Source organism: Arvicanthis niloticus, chromosome 12, assembly GCF_011762505.2.
Source record: "Arvicanthis niloticus isolate mArvNil1 chromosome 12, mArvNil1.pat.X, whole genome shotgun sequence".
NCBI classification, from domain to species: domain Eukaryota; kingdom Metazoa; phylum Chordata; class Mammalia; order Rodentia; family Muridae; genus Arvicanthis; species Arvicanthis niloticus.
Window position 1 is genome coordinate 3,028,712 of NC_047669.1, and position 20,233 is coordinate 3,048,944.

The 20,233-nt window shown below is 44.4% G+C and overlaps 1 protein-coding gene across 4 annotated transcripts in view; it reads right to left on the bottom strand.

Annotated features, from left to right (window-relative positions):
* Nucleotides 1-20,233, bottom strand: part of Pi4ka (phosphatidylinositol 4-kinase alpha) — a 116,409-nt gene that overhangs the window by 22,126 nt on the left and 74,050 nt on the right. For 3 of the 4 annotated variants that reach the window (XM_076942539.1, XM_076942540.1, XM_076942541.1), the window contains exons 20-32: nt 19,973-20,081; nt 19,527-19,663; nt 19,278-19,411; nt 17,368-17,450; nt 13,133-13,203; nt 12,930-13,054; nt 11,424-11,505; nt 11,063-11,146; nt 9,852-9,941; nt 5,644-5,763; nt 2,757-2,853; nt 1,493-1,645; nt 1,132-1,259 (exon numbers count right to left, since the gene is read on the bottom strand). In XM_076942539.1, coding sequence (XP_076798654.1) covers nt 1,132-1,259; nt 1,493-1,645; nt 2,757-2,853; nt 5,644-5,763; nt 9,852-9,941; nt 11,063-11,146; nt 11,424-11,505; nt 12,930-13,054; nt 13,133-13,203; nt 17,368-17,450; nt 19,278-19,411; nt 19,527-19,663; nt 19,973-20,081 — 1,413 coding nt within the window. Of the gene's footprint in view, nt 1-1,131; nt 1,260-1,492; nt 1,650-2,756; nt 2,854-5,643; nt 5,764-9,851; nt 9,942-11,062; nt 11,147-11,423; nt 11,506-12,929; nt 13,055-13,132; nt 13,204-17,367; nt 17,451-19,277; nt 19,412-19,526; nt 19,664-19,972; nt 20,082-20,233 lie in introns of all 4 variants that reach the window. The other variant, XM_034515467.2, reaches the window with a different exon arrangement.

The window sequence follows — 20,233 nt, forward strand, 5'->3', positions numbered from 1 at the left end:
ACTTTCTGGGCCATTCTCAAATCTGATAAGCTAATGAAGGCCTACCTTTGTGGCTTGGAAATCCTGTATAGGTACTTGCCCTCCTTAACACAGGTAGTTTTCAGAATTCTTTACAAGCTTCACCAGGACAGAGCCTGTGGAAGGCCTGCACTGCTTTAGGTACAGGACAGATAAGCTGTGCCTTGTTCCCTGCCCTGCTGGGCCCATGAGTTGAGGTGACAACAGTGGTCAGGAACACTGCTCTACTCTTTGAAGTTGAATCAGTTCTAATTCTCTGTGGTTAGGCTCTGTGTGAGGGCTGAGGCTCTACAGAAGTGTGTGTAGGGCAAGCCTGACACAGAAGGAAAGAGACCTTACCTCAAAACCAAGTAGGTACATTACAAATAATGCATGGGGTTGGGGCTAGAGACATGTTCACAGGTTAATATCACTGGTTGCTATTGGAGGGGTCCTGGGTTCTGTTCCACACACCCATATGTTAGCTCCCAGCCATCTCTAACTTCAATTCCAGGGGATTTGATGCCCTCTTCTGACCTCCTTACATACCAAACATACATGAGGTACACAGACATATGTGCAGACAAAATAACTATACACATAAAATAAACAAAAATAAACTTATAAAAATACTGCATAAAAATTTCCTTTAGACTATGGTATATAAGATGTACATGATACATACATGAATATATGTCTTACATATGGGACTTGTTTCCCATAAAATGTTCATTATCTACATGCAAATATTCCATAATCTGAAGAAAAAAAATTCAAAATCTGAAACAGCTTCTGTATTAACCATGTTAGACAGGTGATACTCAACACTAACACTGCTTGGAGCCTCCATGAAAAAGTGATTCTAGAAACACAGACCTAGGGTAAAATGGCTGACACCACAATTATCAAGTCCTCAAAGCAACTTCTCCCAGTCAGCTCTGACATTGGCAGGTTTGTGACAGACACCGGACCAGCCACACCGACATCATTGGACCTTTTGCCACACACAGCATTCTTTGTGGAGAGCAGAGCTTATGAGAGTGACAGTGTCCAAGGTCACAGCATTCACTGTCTCTCTCTCTCTCCCATGTGCAGTCCCACCCACCACAGAGCTGAGCTGGGTCAGCATCCTACCGGAACTTCCACTCCACTCTTGCCAGCCAGCAGCCACTCCCAGCAGGCTAGTGCAGTCTCCATGCCATGCTCATTGAACATCCGGAGGGGACCCCAGCACAGATGATGGAGGAGCTGCGGGTCACAATCTGGAACCAAACACAAATCAGTCAAACTCTCCTGACTCTGGCTGGGCCTGAACATGGCTTCCCTAGGCTGTGATGAGAGCCAACAATGCCTTTTGTTTACAGCTGGCTCATCAGAGATTTCTACTAGCAGATCACCTGTTCCTTCTTTGACAGAATTCCAGGTTATCAAGGATTTTTAAGCAAATATTCACTTAGAAATGAACCCAGAATTCCATGGGCCTTGTGCGTGTTACCTTTGCTGCTAATAAGCATGGCCGTCAATTTGAACATGGCTTGTGTATAGTGCTGAGGATGACTGTGGTCCAAAGCCGTGATCAGATCCTGGACCATCATTTTGTTTAGGTCAGACATCTGGCCTGTGGCACCGGAGAACCGAATCATTCCATGTACCTGTGAAGAGGTATACTTATTGCAGCTGTGCACTGAGCCTGGCATGCAAGTGAAGCCCTGGCTACCAGCTCACCCTGCTCACAATAGGACCGGCTAGACGAGAGCTCATTTCAGTGGTGTTGCCTTTGAGCATTTCTCCAGGAAATATATGTGGGCATTTTCCCCAACTTTGGTCCTTGAAGGTGGAGACATAGTCTTATCAGTGTACACAGTGTTAAGCCAGGACAAGGCTTATGAACATAAGCTAGATAAATAAGCTTCCTTCAGAGTCAATTAATGACTCAAACAACAAAACTGGCTTTACTATCTTTTCACATATAATTTTTTTCCAGAAAGTGTTACTTTCTTATTCATATACTTGGCTGTTCAGGAGATATGACTCTTTCCAAAAAATAAACCCAGGCCCCAAAGGCAGACTTTCTGCTTCCACAGACATGTGGAAAGACACAGAATAAGCTCTCTCTGCAGTTCTCGGCATGAGGTTAACCTGCGCTGAGCACAAGATTCACAGAAGAAGAGCAGCCACTGGACTGAGCAAGAAGCAGTGTCAGGCAGAGGTGAGCCTACTACCCTCAGAAGACCACTCTGATAAATTTCATGAGATTTCAGTCTCCACCTTCAGTGTCAACTAGATTTGAACTTGTGGAAGAGAAAACGGAAATCAGACAGGTAACTGATTTAGTTAGCCTGGAATAAATTCTGTGAGTGAAAGCCCTCTGTGTGGAGCCAGCAGACTTGGTTCCCAAGCCTACTTCTGACAAGTTGTTTAACCTCGGGAGCTGTGTTTCTTTACCTGTAAGACTAAATACTGGCACGTACATCTTAGCAAGTGTCCAGGAGAATGCACGGCACTTCATGTTTGCTACCACATAACAAATGCTCTGGCATCCCTGAGTGTACCCAATGATACCACTTTTTTTGCATGGATGCTACGTAGCTGTCAAAAATACCCTGGAATGTGCCACTGAGTGCTAGCACCCAGGCTCCTCAAGTCAACTGAAATGAGTTAATTCCACATCACCCAGATCCCCCTTCACATCCTACTATGAAATAGCTAAATAGCATGACGTCAGATGGTCAGATCAGCTCTGCATCAGGGCAAGACAGGTACCTCACCAGCATAGCGGTTGCGCAAATTCAAGGATGCCATGAAGTTGGAATAGTCTTTCTTCACACAGGCTGGGCGCTCAGTTAGTTGAGTTGCCTATAGACAGGTACAAAGAGCTGTTTTAGATGCTAAAACATATTTTTCTTATGTTTAATCAAAGTCCTGGTAAGACATCAAGCTCTGATCATTTAACCTTCAGTGTGCCAAGTTAACATGACCAGTAAACACTTCCATGCTTCATGAAAAAATTTAATTTATTTTTTTTCCTTAGAGAAGGTTTCTCTGTGTAGCCTTGGCTGTCCTGGAACTTTTTCTGTAGACCAGGCTAGCTGCAAACTCAGAGATCTGCCTGCCTCTGCCTTCCAAGTGTTGGGATTTTAAAGGTGTATACCACCACACATAAATAACTCTGGCCCCACGTATGTGTACAAGATATATCTCTTTTAAGAATGTGGAGTTGGGGACTATAGGACAGAGGCACCTTAGTCAGGATCTCAACCATAACCAACAAACACAGAACAAAAAGCATCCTTTCCTATTTATCAACAATCTACTCAGCTGGACATAGTGGCCCACACCTTTAATCCTAGCACTTGGGAGCCAGCCTGACAAGCCAGGGTTTCATAATGAGATATTCTAAAACAAACCAAAACCAAAACCAAAACCAAAACCAAATAAATAAATAAATAAATAAAACAATAACACAAGTGTGTTTTCCTTACTTACAACCTGTAACTTTCTAGGACAAAGATGAAAACCCTTCCAGCAACACAGGCCCCTGGATGCTGGCTGGCTAGTGCCTAAGGAGCACTTGGCTTTAATCAAACACAGAACAAAAAGCGTTCTTTTTGTTCTGCTCAAGTGTTCTCCAAATGGTGGAGAGCTCAAGGATGGGAATCGGATCCTAAACAGGGCACTAAGGTAGAGAAAATCTTGGAAACAGGAGAAAGGGAATAGAAGCCGGGACCCCAGGATCTGGTTGAAGCATTTGCCAGCAAGACAGCGAGGATTCCAGCACAGTGTGCTAACAGCTTAAGGCCCTTCTCCTTTCCTAGCCATGAGCCTGCAGTTTTCTGGGCTTCTCACCAGAGACTAGCGGCCCCAGCAGCTTCCACTTCAAGTTATCATATGGTGAGAGGAAGCTCAAGGTCTCTGCAGCCATCTTACTCTCCTTCCTTATGCAGGGAGAGAGAAGGGTCAGAGTCTCAGCAATCCTCTGAGATGTAAGGTGAGAGTCATCCGAGTACTAACGCTTGGTGCAAGCTGTACCCATATGTGGATATGCCTTTCTTTCTTCCTAGAGCCTCTCTTAACCCATGTACTTAAACACATCTTTTAATACCTAGGGGCGATATAGTGAGACACTGTCTCAAACCAAACCAAACCAAACCAAACCAAACCAAACCAAACCAAACCAAACCAACTTTGATATAATTTCTAAAGCTACTTCAATTCTACTGTTAACCCAGAAATCCCTGTCAGCAGCAAAACCACAAATCCTGGCTTGGCCTGAGCTGAGGACTTCTTCAGCCTGAGGAAGGTGGCAGTGTAGAGCTGTGTCTCTGTCCTCTAACTGCTGACAATCTACTGTGCACTTTTAGGAGTAGAAAGGTGGACTGGTGAGATGGCTCAGCGGTTAAGAACACTGACTGCTCAGTCATGAGTTCAAATCCCAGCAACCACATGGCGGCTCACAATGAGCGAACAGGACCGGAGCAAGAGGGAGAAGAGAAGGGGCCAGGGAAGAGTAGAAAGGCTAGTGACAGCTAGCTGTGCATGGTCCAACTAGCCACATTTGCCAAGGCCAATGTCTTCAGAGGAAGTTTTGTAACACCAAGGTACAAGCTCCATGGCAACAGAGCCACAGGCCTTCCCTGGGAATGGCTCAAGCCCTTAACCAAGTGTTTTTTTCTTGGCTGGGTGATGAAGACCTTCTTTCCTTCCTTGTGGTGCCTTACTTCTGCTTCCACAGAGCCCACCTATAGTCTACTCAGAGCCGAGCACAATGTGCATCTGCCAGTTTTCTGGGTTTGTATTGAGTGTGTGTGTGTGTGTGTGTGTGTGTGTGTGCGTGCGCGCACGCGTGTGCATCTCAGGGGTAGAGCAGCCTATACTGCAAGGCCAGCCTCATTAGCAGGTGCAACTGTCTATCCCATTCTAACTTAAATTCCAGCCTAATTTAACTGTGAAACTACTGCTTTTGAACCTAAATTAATCTTAAACAAAACAGATAAAGCTGGGGGCCCCATGATGTGTGCATTTGAGCATCTGTGGGAAACAGAATCATGGAGGTCCAGTCGACTGCTCCAGACCAGTGATTCTCAACCTGTAAGTTGTAACCCCTTTGGGGGCCTAATATCAGATATCCTGCATATCAGATATTTACATTACAATCATAACAATAGCAAACTTACAGTTATGGAGTAGCAACAAAATAACTTTATGGTTGAAGGTCACTAAAACATTATTAGAACTGAACTAAAGGGTCCCAACATTAGAAAGGATGATTTCAGACAAATCTGACTATGAGATATATATATATATATATATATATATATATATATATATATATATATATATATATATATACTGTGTTCGTCTGAGAAGCCAGTTTCTTTCCTCTCTCTAGACAGTAGAAAGTCAGATTTCATCAATGTATTAAATTTTACCTTCAAAAATCTACATATTTCAAAACTTAAGCACACTAGGAAAATGCCTGTTTGGATGGGTACTTCTTCTGGACCCTCATTAATCCCCATCTGTCAACAGATCACAAATGTGTGGGATATGGGAGCTGAGGGATCTTTCATGAAAGTCTACACATAGACTGAGTCCTTCGCCCTATCACAGATCGGGGCTCACTGTTCCATAGATAGTTGTACATACCCCAAGAGTTGTGTTCTGCTTGTTGTAGCCGGCAAAGTGAAGGATGCTCTCAGTGGCCATGGCCAATCCTGTGTGCTGGGACAGTCCTGACACCCAGTTCTGATGCTTGTTCAGATATTCCTGAAAGGGAAGAAAGCCAGCTATTTCACTAATGTAAAGGAAAACGCTAGAAGCATAAAGCGGCAGATCAGATACCAGGCTTCAGTGCAGGACCTGCTCTGACTTGCCAACTGTGGGACCATCAAGGAGTCAAGCCCTTTCCATTTATAGACGAGGAGAAGGCCCTGATCTCTGAGTGGTTGTTACACAGTTGGCAGGCTATGCCATGATCTATACGAGGGCCACTCTTAACTGCAGATACGCTATTGGCAAGTGTTCTGCCAGCTGCTGGACAACAAGCTGTACAGCCTCTGCCTGCTATGAACACACGGGTCTCTGCTGTGCTGCCTGCTGTGAACACGTGGGTCTCTGCTTTGCTATGGCAGTGCTTTGCTACTGAGGGACCCTGGGAACCCAGCACAAGTATCTGAGCATGTCTGTTGGCTAGTAGGAGGGCACCAGTGATGCAGGATATTTGATCATTCTGCCCAAGATTGTGTTATTAACTTAAAAAAGCCTGTTTCTAGCTGTAGTGTGGCTCAGCCCTTAGCACACACCTTTAATCCTCTTGGCTGGAATACAGACACACCCTTAGTAAACACCTTTAATTCCAAATAATGAACATAAAGTTAGTTATTTGAAGGAAGCACCTATGTTTGAAAGTGATGCATGAGTAGCAGACAAAGTGATGAATCAGAGAAAGATTTGACAGAATAAGATATTCCCAACTCTCATGAGAAGAGAGAAAAAAAGAGATGCAATTTAAGGGAACAGTGGGGAGAGAGAGAGAGAGAGAGAGAGAGAGAGAGAGAGAGAGAGAGAGAGAGAGAGAGAGAAAGAATATGAATTAGTTTTATTAGGACAATTATAAAGAGACAAGAAGCTAGACTAGACACAGGTGAAGACAGAGGAGCTAGAGAATGAGAAGGAACCAGATTAGAACTTATTGCCAAAATTAGTATGAGGCCAAGCAGAACAATTCAGGAGAAACTGAGAGAAGCCAGATTGAATCAGTCATCTTGGAGAGGCGTCTGAGCCTGAACAACTGAGTTGAATCAGTCAGCCAGAGGTCAGAAGGAACTAGGAAGGGTTGAGCTTACTCAGGAGCAAGTCTGAGAGGCCGAAAACATTCTAGGCCTAGATTAGATTGTATGGAGGCTAGAAGCTTCCAGGACTAGGCCTAGGTTAGCAGATGGAGGCAGTAAGCACCAGAGACATTTAAATCAGGCAAATAAGTTATTTTTACACAGCAGAGCAGAGTAAGAGGAAAAAGGTTTTACTCTTGGAACCAACATGTTATCATCAGTACAGGAGCAGGAACAGGAGGAAGCGCACACACACACACACACACACACACACACACACACACACACACACACACACAGTATTGCCAATTGTTTTAGGAATTACTGTAGCTGGGGAAATACATCTATGATCAGACTCTACAGTGATAGGGACTAAGTAATGGTTAAGTTTAAAAACCAAGTCAGATTTGCTACTAAGACTGGACCACTGTGGTGGCACTGGGAGGAGGAAGACTTGAGGCTCTCTCTCCTCTCTCTCTGTGGTAGCTGAGGCTCAGGAGGGTGGGCAGGCAGTGAAACTGGTCAGTGAGAGCTGCATGAAGTCAGGGGTTCAGAAGGAATGACTGCTGGGGAAAGCAGAAGGAACCAGGGTATGGTGTGCTTGCTAGAAATATTATGACCCTTTCAAGCCTTGTTATATTCTGTTTTCTTTTCTTTTTTTGTTTTCTCAAGACAGGGTTTCTCTGTGTAACCCTAGCGGTACTGGAACTTGCTCTATAGACCAGGCTAGCCTTGAACTCACAGAGATCCACCAGCCTCTGCCTCCCAACTTCTGGGATCAGAGACATGTACCACCACTGTTCAGCCTCTATTTTGTTTGTTTGTTTTTTGAGACAGGGTTTCTCTGTGTAGTCCTGGCTGTGCTGGAACTCACTCTATAGACCAGGCTGTCCTCAAACTCAGAAATCCGCCTGCCTCTGCCTCCCAAGTGCTGGGATTAAAGGCGTGCACCACCACTGCCTGGCTCTCTATTTTCTTCTAAAAAAAATTGCTGGGGTGGATGACCTCTATCTCCTGATCTCTTTTTGTTTCCTGAAATCTTTAGGCACTAAAGGATTCCTGTTTTCATTAGTAGCTATGGCTCTTTTCCTCTACATGAAACCAGATATTTCTCAAATATTAATGATTTGGCAAAAAAATCTGAAGAATTCCAGTGGATAAATATTAAAACTACACAGTGTCAAAGTGTGCCTTTGTAACGAGGCATGGCTTTGTCCTCTTCTGTGTATGAATCTGGGTCCAGATGATCCCTCTTCCAGCACTGCTCAATCCTCGCTGATCAGCCCCTTTGTGGATGGTAATCCCAGGCATAAGCCAGGGATTCTTGCTCAGTGCATTTCAAACTGACTCTAAGTATCTCAAAGCCAGCTGCTTTACCCTTCTTGGGCTTCACCAAGAGGAATACTTTTTAAAAAAATAGCTCTCCCTTGAGTCAGGTATTGTGTCACATGCCTTTAATCCCAGCACCAGGAGGCAGAGGCAGATGGATCTCTATGACTTCAAGACCAGTCTGGTGGTCTACATGGTGAGCTCCAGGACAGCCAGGAATACATAGAGAAAACTTGTCTTGAAAAATAAAAATAAATGAACAAAATTAGCTTCCCTTGTTGGGGGCCGACTTTTAGCAGAAAGCGGCTATCAGCTTTGCAGCCATCTTGAGCCATATACCCTGACATGTGACTTGGATTACAATAGCCTACAACAGCTGAGCACACTCTGATAATCTTGGTTTAGATACCTTGAGATTAAAGGTGCGTGAGATTAAAGGTGTCTGAGATTAAAGGTGTGTGACTTAAGAGTATGACTTAGAAGTATAGAGATCAGAGTTAGAGACAAGACCTAAGAGCATGATTAAAGGTGTAACTTAGAGGCGTGGCTTAGAAGTGAGACATATAAAAGGCAGAGACAGAACAGAGACTGAGATCAGAGAATCAGACACATCAGACATTAGGTAGAAGACACTTGGCTCCAGACAGAATCAGACACAGCAGACAGAGGAGACAGAGAAGGAGACACTTAGAGGAAGAGAGACTGAAGAATAAACGGGATTGAATCACACCCTGTCTGGTCTCCATTCTAAGAGTCTTTCCTCGCTCTTGCTGAACCCCGACCCGCAGACTGGAGCGGCAGCTTGGGCCGGGATACAGTGGCCGCCCAAACGTGGGTCGGCCCGAGCCTCAACATTTTGCCTGGGCTGCGACGTTTTTGGCCGCCCCAACGTGGGGCTAGTGTGGACCCCAACATTATTTTGGCTGCCCCAACGTGGGGCTAGTGTGGACCCCAACATTCCCTTAAATGTTCTCCTGAGGTTACACAGGCTTCACTCAGCAGCCTGCACCCTGTTAGCTCAGGTTCTTTCTAGTGGTACCTTTTCTTTTTTTTTCTTTTTTAAAAAGATTTATTTATTTATTTTATGTACACCAATGCTCTCTTCAGACACAGCAGAAGAGGGCATCAGATCCCATTATAGATGGTTGTGAGCCACCATGTGGTTGCTGGGAATTGAACTCAGGACCTCTGGAAGAGCAGTCAATGCTCTTAACTGCTGAGCCATCTCTGCAGCCCCTTTTCTTTTTCTTTAATCTTTGATTTCTTCTAAGACAACTTTTCCTTTCTATAGTCTGTGATATTTTTGTTCTCTTTGCAAGCCACAACATTAGTCTGAAAAAATGCAGACGTATATGTATGTATGAAACCTTTGCTTCTGTCTGCTCACTGGCCTTCGTCAAGGCCTTGCACTAAGGTGCACACAATGCAACAAGCCTGGGTGGCCTGTGCCACTGTCCCTGACCCCCATATTGCCCCAGTTGACCTTGTAAGCAGCCACAATCCTCCCACACCCTTATCACCTTATAGTGGTCAGAGCCAGGCCCACTAACCTGACAAGCACACTCACCCTGAAAGGTATGTCCAACAGATAACCCCTGAGCATCCACTTTTCTCAGGTTTTAGACTATTCTTGGTCTCCGTTTATTCACACCAGAGTTTATATTTTGACTACTTTTTGGTATTTGGAGAAAGTACCTGTAGGTGGGACTTAGTGACTGTGGGTGCCCACTTCATGGCTTCCTGTAGGATCATTCCGCAGCGTGCAGCAAAGTCTTTCACAATGCTCTGTGAATTGAACAACCTGATGTCAGCCTATCTAGATTGCAGTGACTGTCATAGGCTAAACTGTGTCTTCTCCAAAGTCTTATGTTGAAGCCCCGATCCTTAGAAACTCAGAATGAGACTGTACTTGGAGAGGGCTTTGAAAGAGGGCATTAAATTATAGGCCACTGAGGGAAAGCCTAGCCTAATGCAGCTGGTATACTTATGAAAGGAAGACATGTGGAAACGTTAGGGACACCCCTCAGAGGGAAGACCACGTGAGAACACAGTGAAAAGGATCCTGCATTCCAAGGAGAGTGATCTCAGAAAACTCCCCTGCTGACACTTTGGTTTTGGATGTTATCTTCCCATCACTGTGAGATAATTTCTTTTCTTAAGCCACCTGGTCTAAGGTAATAAATATGGAAACTGTATCAGTGACCATGTACTAACACCAAAGCTCCAGGGCACAGGGATGCTGAGGATACTATGGTCTGTGGTTCTTGCAGAAGGCTGTGTGGCAGATCCTACAACATAAACAGTTCATCTTAAGGCCACTGTGCAACATGTCCTGATCGGTTACTAAATGAAAAGGCATGTTCTAGATGGGGAATGGGGAAACAAAGTCCTCAGAGGTGTCACATCACTATGTCCAGCTGGGGAAGCCTAAGTTAGGTCAGGGCCCTGCCCCAGGCTGGAAGAATGCTGGGTCAGTTCAGCACTCTGTAGCAGGGGCTCCACATCAGACTCAGTGGGGAGAGGAGCTATCAGGACACCTTCCTTATCTGGGGCTATGTTACCATTTCCAAAGGGTATGGTAAAACCAGAGTCCGTCATTCTATTCTACAGTGAAAAAGTTGGCATGCCTGAGAGGACCGAGCTCTAAAAATCATAGTTGCTAATGCATATCTGAGTGGCTGATAGCTGACTCATAGCTAGAAATGCTTTTGGCAGCTAAAGCAGTAATGTTGCAGAGTCAGGGACACTGAGTAGGAAGCCACAGGCTCAGAATTCAGGGGTTCCCCTGCAGTAGGCCAGTACCAAGAACCACTGTACTAAATTCTGGGGACTCAGGGACCTATGTTGAACACCTGTCTTGATATCCCCAGGGAAGCCCTCATTCTAGGAGACCAGGTGGGACTTACCTCCCGGGCTTCATATGTGTCAGGAACCGTGATCCGATAGGGGGCATCAGGAATGTCATAGTAAGGTTGGTCCTTGTGGATATCCTGGAAACAATAGACCCCTAAGCCCTCAAGGTTACTTCTGCCAAGCATGTGACACAGTCAACAGTCCATGCCCCACAGGGACTCCCAAACTTGCCACAGCCTAGTGAGAGACATCAGGGAACAGTTCCAGTACCACTCCATTTACCACTTGTACATAAGTGAGGATCAGGGGTAATATTAGAGTTAGTGCAGCCATAATGGGAAGCTCCTGAGTTAGGTAGACCTACACACTGGGATAGTGAGTTAGGTAGACCTACACACTGCGATAGATACTCACAGCACTTAGTGATAGTGACAGGGTCTGCAGGATGTCCAACATGGTCTTCAGCACAGTCCCGCTCCAGAGCAGGTGTGGAAACCTACAGAAAGAAGGGTTCTCAGGGCGGAGGAGAAGAACTTTCCAGGAACCTAAACTGTCCACTGTCGGGGACTGCTCTGCCAAATGTTGGAACCCGCACTGTCCCAAGCTCTGGGGGCTAAATTGTCCCGGCTCGTACTGCTGCTCCAGTTCGCGGGTCAGGGTTCAGCAGGAGAGAGAGAGAGGGCAGACGCGAAGAATGGAGACAAGACAGAGTGTGATTCAGTCCATTTATTCTCAAGTCTCTCTTCTTCTCTTTCCAGGTCCCTTGTTCCTAGTCCAAGTCCCAAGTCTCGAGTTCCTAGTCCCTAGTGCCTCCAAGTTCAAAGTTTCCAGTCCCAAGTCTCAAGTCCCTTCTTCTGTCTGCCTCTAGCTTTTTACATGTCTCACTTCTAAGTCACACCTTTAAGTCACGCCTTTAAGTCTCACACACCCAAGGGAAAATCCTGGGCATATAAAACAAGATGTTATCAGAGTGTGTTTAGCTGTTGTAGGCTGTTGAAAACAAGTCTCTTGTCAGGGTATATGGCTCGAGATGGCTGCAAGAATGATAGCTGCCTTCTGTTGGCTCCCCACAGCCCACCTATGGGGCCTCCACTGCACAGGAATGAGCCCACTGAGACATAGCACCTATCCACCTCTCTCTCCACAGTGAGGTGTATGGAGCCTGGTCAGAAATGTTCTCCGGTCCACCCGATCCTCCTTCGGAGGGCAAATACAGGCCACACCCCTCCTTTCTAAAGTAGTTCTAGTGTTTTATGGTGGCTCCCCAGTATTTCTCACATATGGCACCAACAGAAAACAAGAAGACTGGAATGAAGTAAAGCAGTGGAATGAAGTAACAGATCATGGGCTGATGGCCCATGGACTGGAAGGACACTGCCTTGTGCAGTAATCATTTTATACATGTCCTGACTTGGATGTCCATATATGCAGGGCTTGGTCCTTGTGAATCTTGGCTGGCTCCTGACCTATCCTCAGATTCTGCAGCTGCCTCAGGAAGCTGTGTGTGTGCTAATTTGGCCTTTATGCTTCAGAGGCTACCCAGCTTACCTTCTGAAAGGTGTCGTATACTGTCATGCCTAAGCCTGCTTTGTCTCTTAGCACGAGCAGTGGGAAAATACAAGTATAAGCTTTTATTCTAAGAAGCTTATAGGATCCTTATTCTCCTGGGGGACTTCTAGTTGGATCCTGGGTTAGGAGATAGTGAGCTTATTTTAGATAATACGAATGGCTCAGAATGAGTATGTTTCTAAGCTAAAATGTTGGCTGTTACAAACTTAAGAACATTCTTCAGGGAGCTGCATCACCCCTGAATTTTTGTTCTGATTTTATTGTTTGGGCTGATGATGTAATGGTGGTTTTCCCTGTTCCAAGCTATCAACATCTATATACATACAAGGCACAGAGAGAAATCAAACTTACTTATCCACCAGACCAGACAGGTATTTGTCAGCCACTCTTCTTATCCTCTTATGAATGTGGTTGAAGTTCACCAGCAGAAACTGAGCATGCCGCTCCAGCTCCTCTTCATTCTCCTTGGTCTTCGCCTAGAGCGAAAAGACAGGTACCACAGGGCTCTCCCATGTACCTCCAGTCAGCACTCACTGGCACTCATGCAGGTGTACCTTTTCTGCCATCATGTTCAGGAATGCATCGAACACTTTGTCAGCAACAGCAATGACACACTGCATCATCCCTGTAATGAGAGGAAGGTTCAGGGATCAGGACAGTCAACGTTACCAGCAATCCCAGACTCAAAGAGAGCAGTTCCAGGGATCAGGCACTGTCACAAAAGTTACCAACAATCTCGAATGCACCGAGCTTCAGAGTAGCATGCCTGCCATAACCAGGCTGCATTCGTCAGAAGTAGGAAACCTGGTACCACACTATCACCTGTTTCTCCCACTCATGTCCCTTTTCTGTTCCTAGAGCAATTCCTGGACACCACACAGAATGTTCTTACAGCTCTTAGTCTTTTACAAATGTGTTGATCTCTCAGTCTGATCTTGGACCTCATGACCTTGATACTTTTAAGGACACAGTTAACTTATAGAAGGTTTTTCAATCTAGCTATCTGAGACCACCTGGAGGAAATGCTGGTGTTCTCTCTCTCTCTCTCTCTCTCTCTCTCTCTCTCTCTCTCTTTTCTTTCTTTCTTTCTTTCTTTCTTTCTTTCTTTCTTTCTTTCTTTCTTTTTCTTTCTTTCTTTGTTTCTTCTTTCTTTTTTCCCCCTGGTCACCTGGGTTTCTTAAGACATGGTTTGACTGGTTTGCTTCTCATGTGTAGCCCAGGCTAGACTTGAACTTGTGGCAATACTCTGACCTGAGACTTCTGGGTGCTGGAGTGAGAGGTGTGTCTAGCATACCTGTTTTCGTATCAGGGGTTATGGCATCTACAAGCTCTTACCATTTCTGAAGTCAGCACAGCATCTGAGCAACTACTTTCCCCTTTCCATACTTACAGGGCCTATACTCTAAGCTGAGGAGCACTCCAGGAGTGCTGAGTGAGCTGAAGCCACAGACAACATCCACTCCAGGAGTGCTGAGTGAGCTGAAGCCACAAACAACATTTCTTTATGGAATGTATACGCATATAGTTTGAGATCATGCCTGTATCTAATTCTCTTTGAAATTTTGCTAGTTTTAGCTTTAGCTTCTCAATGGATTCTGCCTGCAGTAAGTACTACAGCTGCCCAGGAGGATATTCTATTTATCCCTACTTCTACTCTTATAAACTGGAGTTCTTTAAGAAAGAGTTGTCTCTCTTTTCCTATTTTGCATTTATTCAATAATTTAATTATTATGAACTCATGGCTTTAAAATATTATACACACACACACACACACACACACACACACACACAGTGTTTGCCTATATGTGTCTATGTATGTATGATGTATGTATACCATGCACATACCTAGTGTCTGTGGAAGCCAGAAGGCCTTAGATTCCTTGCACCTGAAGTTAGAGATGGGCATGAGCTGTCATGTGGGTGCTGGGATCTGAACTTAGGTCCTCTGAGAACAGCAAATGCTATTAATCATGGAGACAGCACTCCAGCCTCTAGCTTTTTTTTTTTTTTTTTTAGCCTTTTCAAGGTTATAATCAAATACTGCTACTGTTCAGATGGTTCCCACTATGGTCACTGGGAGCTCTCAAACTGGCTTTTGTGCTCTCCTGACCTCAGGATCCACCCTTTCTCCCCCACCCCCAATGCTACTTATTTCCTGGTATATGCTGAGTACCTCTAATCTTAAAATTGAAAATCGAAAATGCAATCTGATGATGTATTTCTGTGGAAGAGTATTTGCCTATTATGTTAGGAGGCTCTTGGTTTGATTCTCATCATCATTAAAAAAAATAAAGAAGTCAAAATCTGAACTGTTCCAAAATTGGAAACTTAAAAATTTCATTTTTTTTGTAAAATTATTTTACTTTGTAAAAATAAGTTATTTTATAAAAGTAAAAATAATTATGTGTGTATGTCTCTGTGTGTTTATGTGCATGTGTATGTATGAGTGCTCACAAAGGCCAGAGGGGCATTCGACTCCTTGGAGCTAGCTGTGTTACAGGGACATGGGTGCTGGGATCTAAGTGGCAGCAGTTCTCTCAATTGCTAAGCCATCTCTCTAGCCCCCACACTGAAAGTCATTTAAGGGCTGACATGATGTTCAAAACCTTTCTGATATCAGAGCCTGTCCTGGAAAAAGCCCACCTGTAATATTGGTACTCAGGTGGTGAAGTTCAAATCCAACCTGAGCTGTATGACCCCGTTCAAAAGAAAAAAAAAAAAAAAAAAAAAAAAACCAGTCAGACTCATGGTGCACGCCTTTAATCCCAGCACTTGGGAGGCAGAGGCAGGGGAATCTCTGAGTTTGAGACCAGTCTTATCTACAGAGTGAGTTCTAGGACAGCCAGGACTACAAAGGGAAACCTTGTCTTGAAAAGCCAAACAGGTAAAACAGAAAAAGAAAAAGAAAACCTAAACTAAGTATATACAAGGTACATATGTACATACATACAGACATATACCACATTTATGCACAAAGTAAAAATAAGTTGAAAATCATGAGCTATTTACATAGTATTTACATTATACTGGGTAATCTAAGTTATAAAAAAATGACATACCTGCAGATATGTGAAGCTTCTATGCAAACCTTATGCCATTTTATAAAAGGGACAACTCCAAATGAAGTCTCCCTAATTTTGTTCTACATTTTATATTAAACTTTACGGGGAAGGGGAAAACAAACAAACAAACAAAAAACCCCTTTACTCTTTTTAGAACATCATTATGATTCATACCATTTATAATGTCAACTCATTTCAATTAAGCAAAATTACAAAAAATATTATTTACATTCAAATTATTCTAACTTGTTCACTAAGAGTTTGTTTAATTGGTTCCTTGATCCTCTTGGCAACAGAAAGATACTTAAGATCCATAAATGACCATCTGAGGAGCCTTGTTGGTTCTTTTAAGCAGAAGACAGTATTAGAGACCAGTGTCTGGATACTGGCCTGCTTGCACATACAGTGAACTTCTGTTTTGGGTCTTGGCAGAGTGACAAGATCAGAAGGATGTGTTTTTAAAATTAAATTAAATTAAATTAAATTAAATTTCTGTGTGAGGTTCTGGGAATTGAATCTAGGGTTCTCATACGTGCCCTCTATCCTTGAGTTATAGCCCCACGCCCTCCCTTTGTGTGGGTGTCTTGTATGCTTGTCTGCATACCTGTGTGGGGTACACTTTGAATGTACACATCGAAACACCAGAGGAGGACACTGGGTATTTTTTCCTACCACTATTTCTCTAAGTTTCCAGAAGGCTCTCTCACTAAACCCGAAGCTTGCTGTTGGGTAGGATGCTGGCCAGGGAGCTCTTGGGAGCCAGCTAGCACACAATCATTTCCAGCTTTTACATGAGTGCTGGGAATCTGAGCTTGGATCCTCACAGCAAGCACCCTTACCTACTGAGAGCCTTCCTGGCCCTCTTCCTCCTTTCTCTGAGTGTCTAAGTTAGTCAGGGTTGCCCTGAATTTGCAGTTATCCTGTTTCAGTCTCCCAAGAGCTTGGCTCCCAATCACGCCCCACCTGACAGCCCCTGAGTACCCTGTGCTGCCACTGAACTCCTTGTGTAGCTGAGATGGCCCTGAACCTCTAATCCTCCTGCCTCTACAACCAAGTGCTTGGGTAACAGTGAATACTAGTACACAAGGAACTGAACACGGGGCTTTAGGCCACTAGGAAAGCACTCTACCAACTCAACTATAACCCAGGGTACCCTGGATTATTAAAAAAAAGTCTGGGGGGGGGCACGACTGGAGAGATGGCTCAGTGGTTAGTAAATAGCACTGGCTGCTCTTCCAGAGGACCTGGGTTCCATTCCCAGTACCCACATGGTAGCTCACACTGTCTGTAACTCCAGTTCCAGGGGATCTGACACCCTCACACAGGCATACATGCAGACAAAATAGGTTATAAAATAAAAATAGTCATTTTTAAAAAGGAAAAAAGTATTTTACATTTATTATTTATTCTGTGTGCACATGTGCACTTATATTTCACAGTGCATATGGATTTTAAGTGTCAGCAGACAATTTATGGAGTCAGTTCTCTCCTTCTACCACAAAGGTTCCAGGGGCCTTTGTCAGGCACAAGTGCCTTTATCTGATGAGCCATCTTGATGGTCCTACCTTGCCCTACTTTTAAGGTTATATATTTTATAAAGATACTTCCAATGGAGTATGTAACATCATAAAACTGTTTTCTCTATGTGAACAGAAAACAGGAAATATTCTTTTCTTTTTCCTACTCAAGCTCAATTTATCATGAAAGTACTGTAATAATGAGCTTACCGGATTTGTCTTTCTGAATAGCTTTATCCTCAAAGTAGCAGAACATTACCTGGAAGCGATCTGGATCTGTAGAGCGCAGCACCCTAACAAAAGAGCAGACTGAACACACTGTACAGACATATAACCCCTCCCCATCAGAGACCTGGCACTGTTCTCAACTGCTTTGGCTTACAGGACAGTATCTCTGCTGTTTATAGGAGCACACACTCATTTGGACTTTCTACAGGCTGATCTATACCGTTTAGTAACACAGTTCTATCTTGTTCAATCCACTAGTTACACCACTAGTGACACAGTGGTGCAATTATGTGACATAGAGATTACATGAACCAAGGCTTTTTAAATTTTTTTTTTCTGAGGCAGGGTTTCTCTATGTATCCCTGGCTATCCTGGAACTCACTGTGTAGACTAGGTGGGCCTAGAACTCACAGAGATCCACCTGCCTCTGCCTCCTGAGTGCTGGGATTAAAGTCATATGCTACCATGGCCATGCTGAGACCTGCATTCAGGATTTCTTTACCATTGACATATTCTGTGCCATTCTTGGGGTTCTGTTTGTCTATGTCTGCGGGTTGTGTGAGTGGGTGCCTGCCAGGGCTGGAGTTAGAGGACTGTAAACTGCCTTATGCAGGATGTCAGAATCACTGTACATCTGTCCAGCTCCTTTTTCATTTCTGTGAGTCACAGTCTCATGTAGCTCAGGCTGGTCTCAAACTTATATCAACCCTTCTGCCTTGGCTTCACCACTACTGATATTTTTCTTTTTACCTTTATGATAATAAATACCTATCTGAGCCAGCCAGATGACGCAGAGGGTAAAGGTACCTGCCTCCATGCCTGACAACCTGAGTTTGGTGACTAGGACCCAATGGGAGAAGAAGACTGACCTTGCAGATGACCTCAGAACCCCTACTCCATGTCTGTGCTATAGTTAGTCATATACATGGATAAGATAAAAAGGATGTAAGAAGACAAAAACAAAATGCCTATAACCTTTAGGGAAAGGGGAAAAGGAAATAAACTCGTGTGTGAGCCACAGCTATGCTGAAGAGTCTTCAGAAAGCAGGGCTTAGTGGATTAATCGGCCCCACCCATGCCTTTCAGGAGGTAGCTGAGTTTCTGTAAAGCAAAGCCAGGGTCTTAAAGTAAATGGATCTGTGCAGGCTCAGATACTTTTAACTTCTCACACCATGATTTCAAATGTTTCCTAATAACCAGAAACTGAAAATCAAAGTCTCATCCTTGAATCAGAGCTCAGGAGTTGCACCATGCTGGCACAGGGCTCTAGGGGATCTGTAGGAGCCCACGGCTATGACACCCTAGCACCACACTCGAGGGGTGGGAGACGGCTCTAGTCAGGCACACCACACTGCACCAACCACGGTCATCGTGCTTTGTGTTCCATTTAGCTTCTTTCTTTCTTTTCTTTTCTAACTGCAGTCTGGGATAGAGCCCTGCGTGTGAGACAAGTGTTCTACTGCTGGGCGACACCCTGAGCTCTCTGGCTGCTGCTTCTTTGAGGGAAACAAAAGAGGAAGCAGCGACATTAACATACTACAGTAGTTGGTAATGAGATGATCGTTTTCTTTAACCATCCTATTTCATTTTATTTTTTTAGATTTATTTGTCTGTTTGTATGTTCGTGTGTGTGTGTGTGTGTGTGTGTGTGTGTCTGTGTCTGTGTCTGTGTATGCATGTGTGCGTGCACATGTATGTGGGTATGTAGTTCTGGCTGTCTACTTGCCTCTGCCTACCAAGTGCTGGGATTAAAGGACCCCTCTCTCTCCCCCCAACGGTTGTTTGCTTTCTAAATTGTTGTAGGTCTTGGGAGGAGTTGAAAAAGTCCCACATCTATCAAGACACAAGAGTTAAAAATTTGCTACAATGGGCATGGAGGGAGGCTCATGTACCTCATGTATTCCAGCCGATACACAGACAAGAGATAGGTAGACATGGCGAAGTCCAGCTTGTTGATGAGGGCAGACACCTCAGGAGGAGGATCTAGCAAGTTGATGATGGTACTCCGGAGTTCACTCAGTTCAGCCTGGAGGGAAAGAGGTTCACGATGTTGTGTTCTCAGAAGAAAGGAAGCCTAATGGTTAGCAACACATAAGGACATGAAAGGGACTTGTTCTAATGAGTGAGAAGAGAACCCGTACAGGGGTAACCGTATCATTTTTCATAGCTGAGTTGTACTGGAGGACTGATCGAAGAGGCTCTCTGCTGGGAAAGGTAAGCAGAGGAGACTTGGTAGCTATCTCACAGACTCCCTCATACCATTCTTCTGGCCAGAGTCCTGTAAGAGAGAGGTGTAGTGAGATAGGGCTGGGTGTGCAGATCAGTAGGCCACATATCAGTGCACATCAGTAGAGACCTGGGTCTCCTAAGACAATTGTCCCCACAATGAGACTCAGAAACAAATCTGCTGTCTAGTTTTGTACAGGATGTAGCACCCCCATTGGGAGATGTAATATTTCTAAGTAACTGTGGGAACAAGCAGCTACATTTGGGCTCAGAACAAATGTACGCAGACTCTGGGTTGTTGAGTCTGACCTTAGCTGTTTCTTGCACACTCAGCATTTCCTGGGGAAACAACACTCCCTACCTGAGCCTTCCACAGCGAATCCCATTAGCACAGAGTAGAGCCAGAAATCCCGGAAAAGCTTCTGGAGCCTAGGTTTAGCTTCTTTGATGGGTGGCAATCGTCGGGTGAGCTGATGTGGGAAGGGAGAAAGGTTACTTGCTAGTAAAACTCCATTATACTACATGTAAAATCAACCACAGATTCTCCAAGAGCCCCATCCCAGACCCGGCCAGTCAGAATGTGTGCAAATAGGCACAAGGAGCTTTGGCCGGCAGGTCTCAA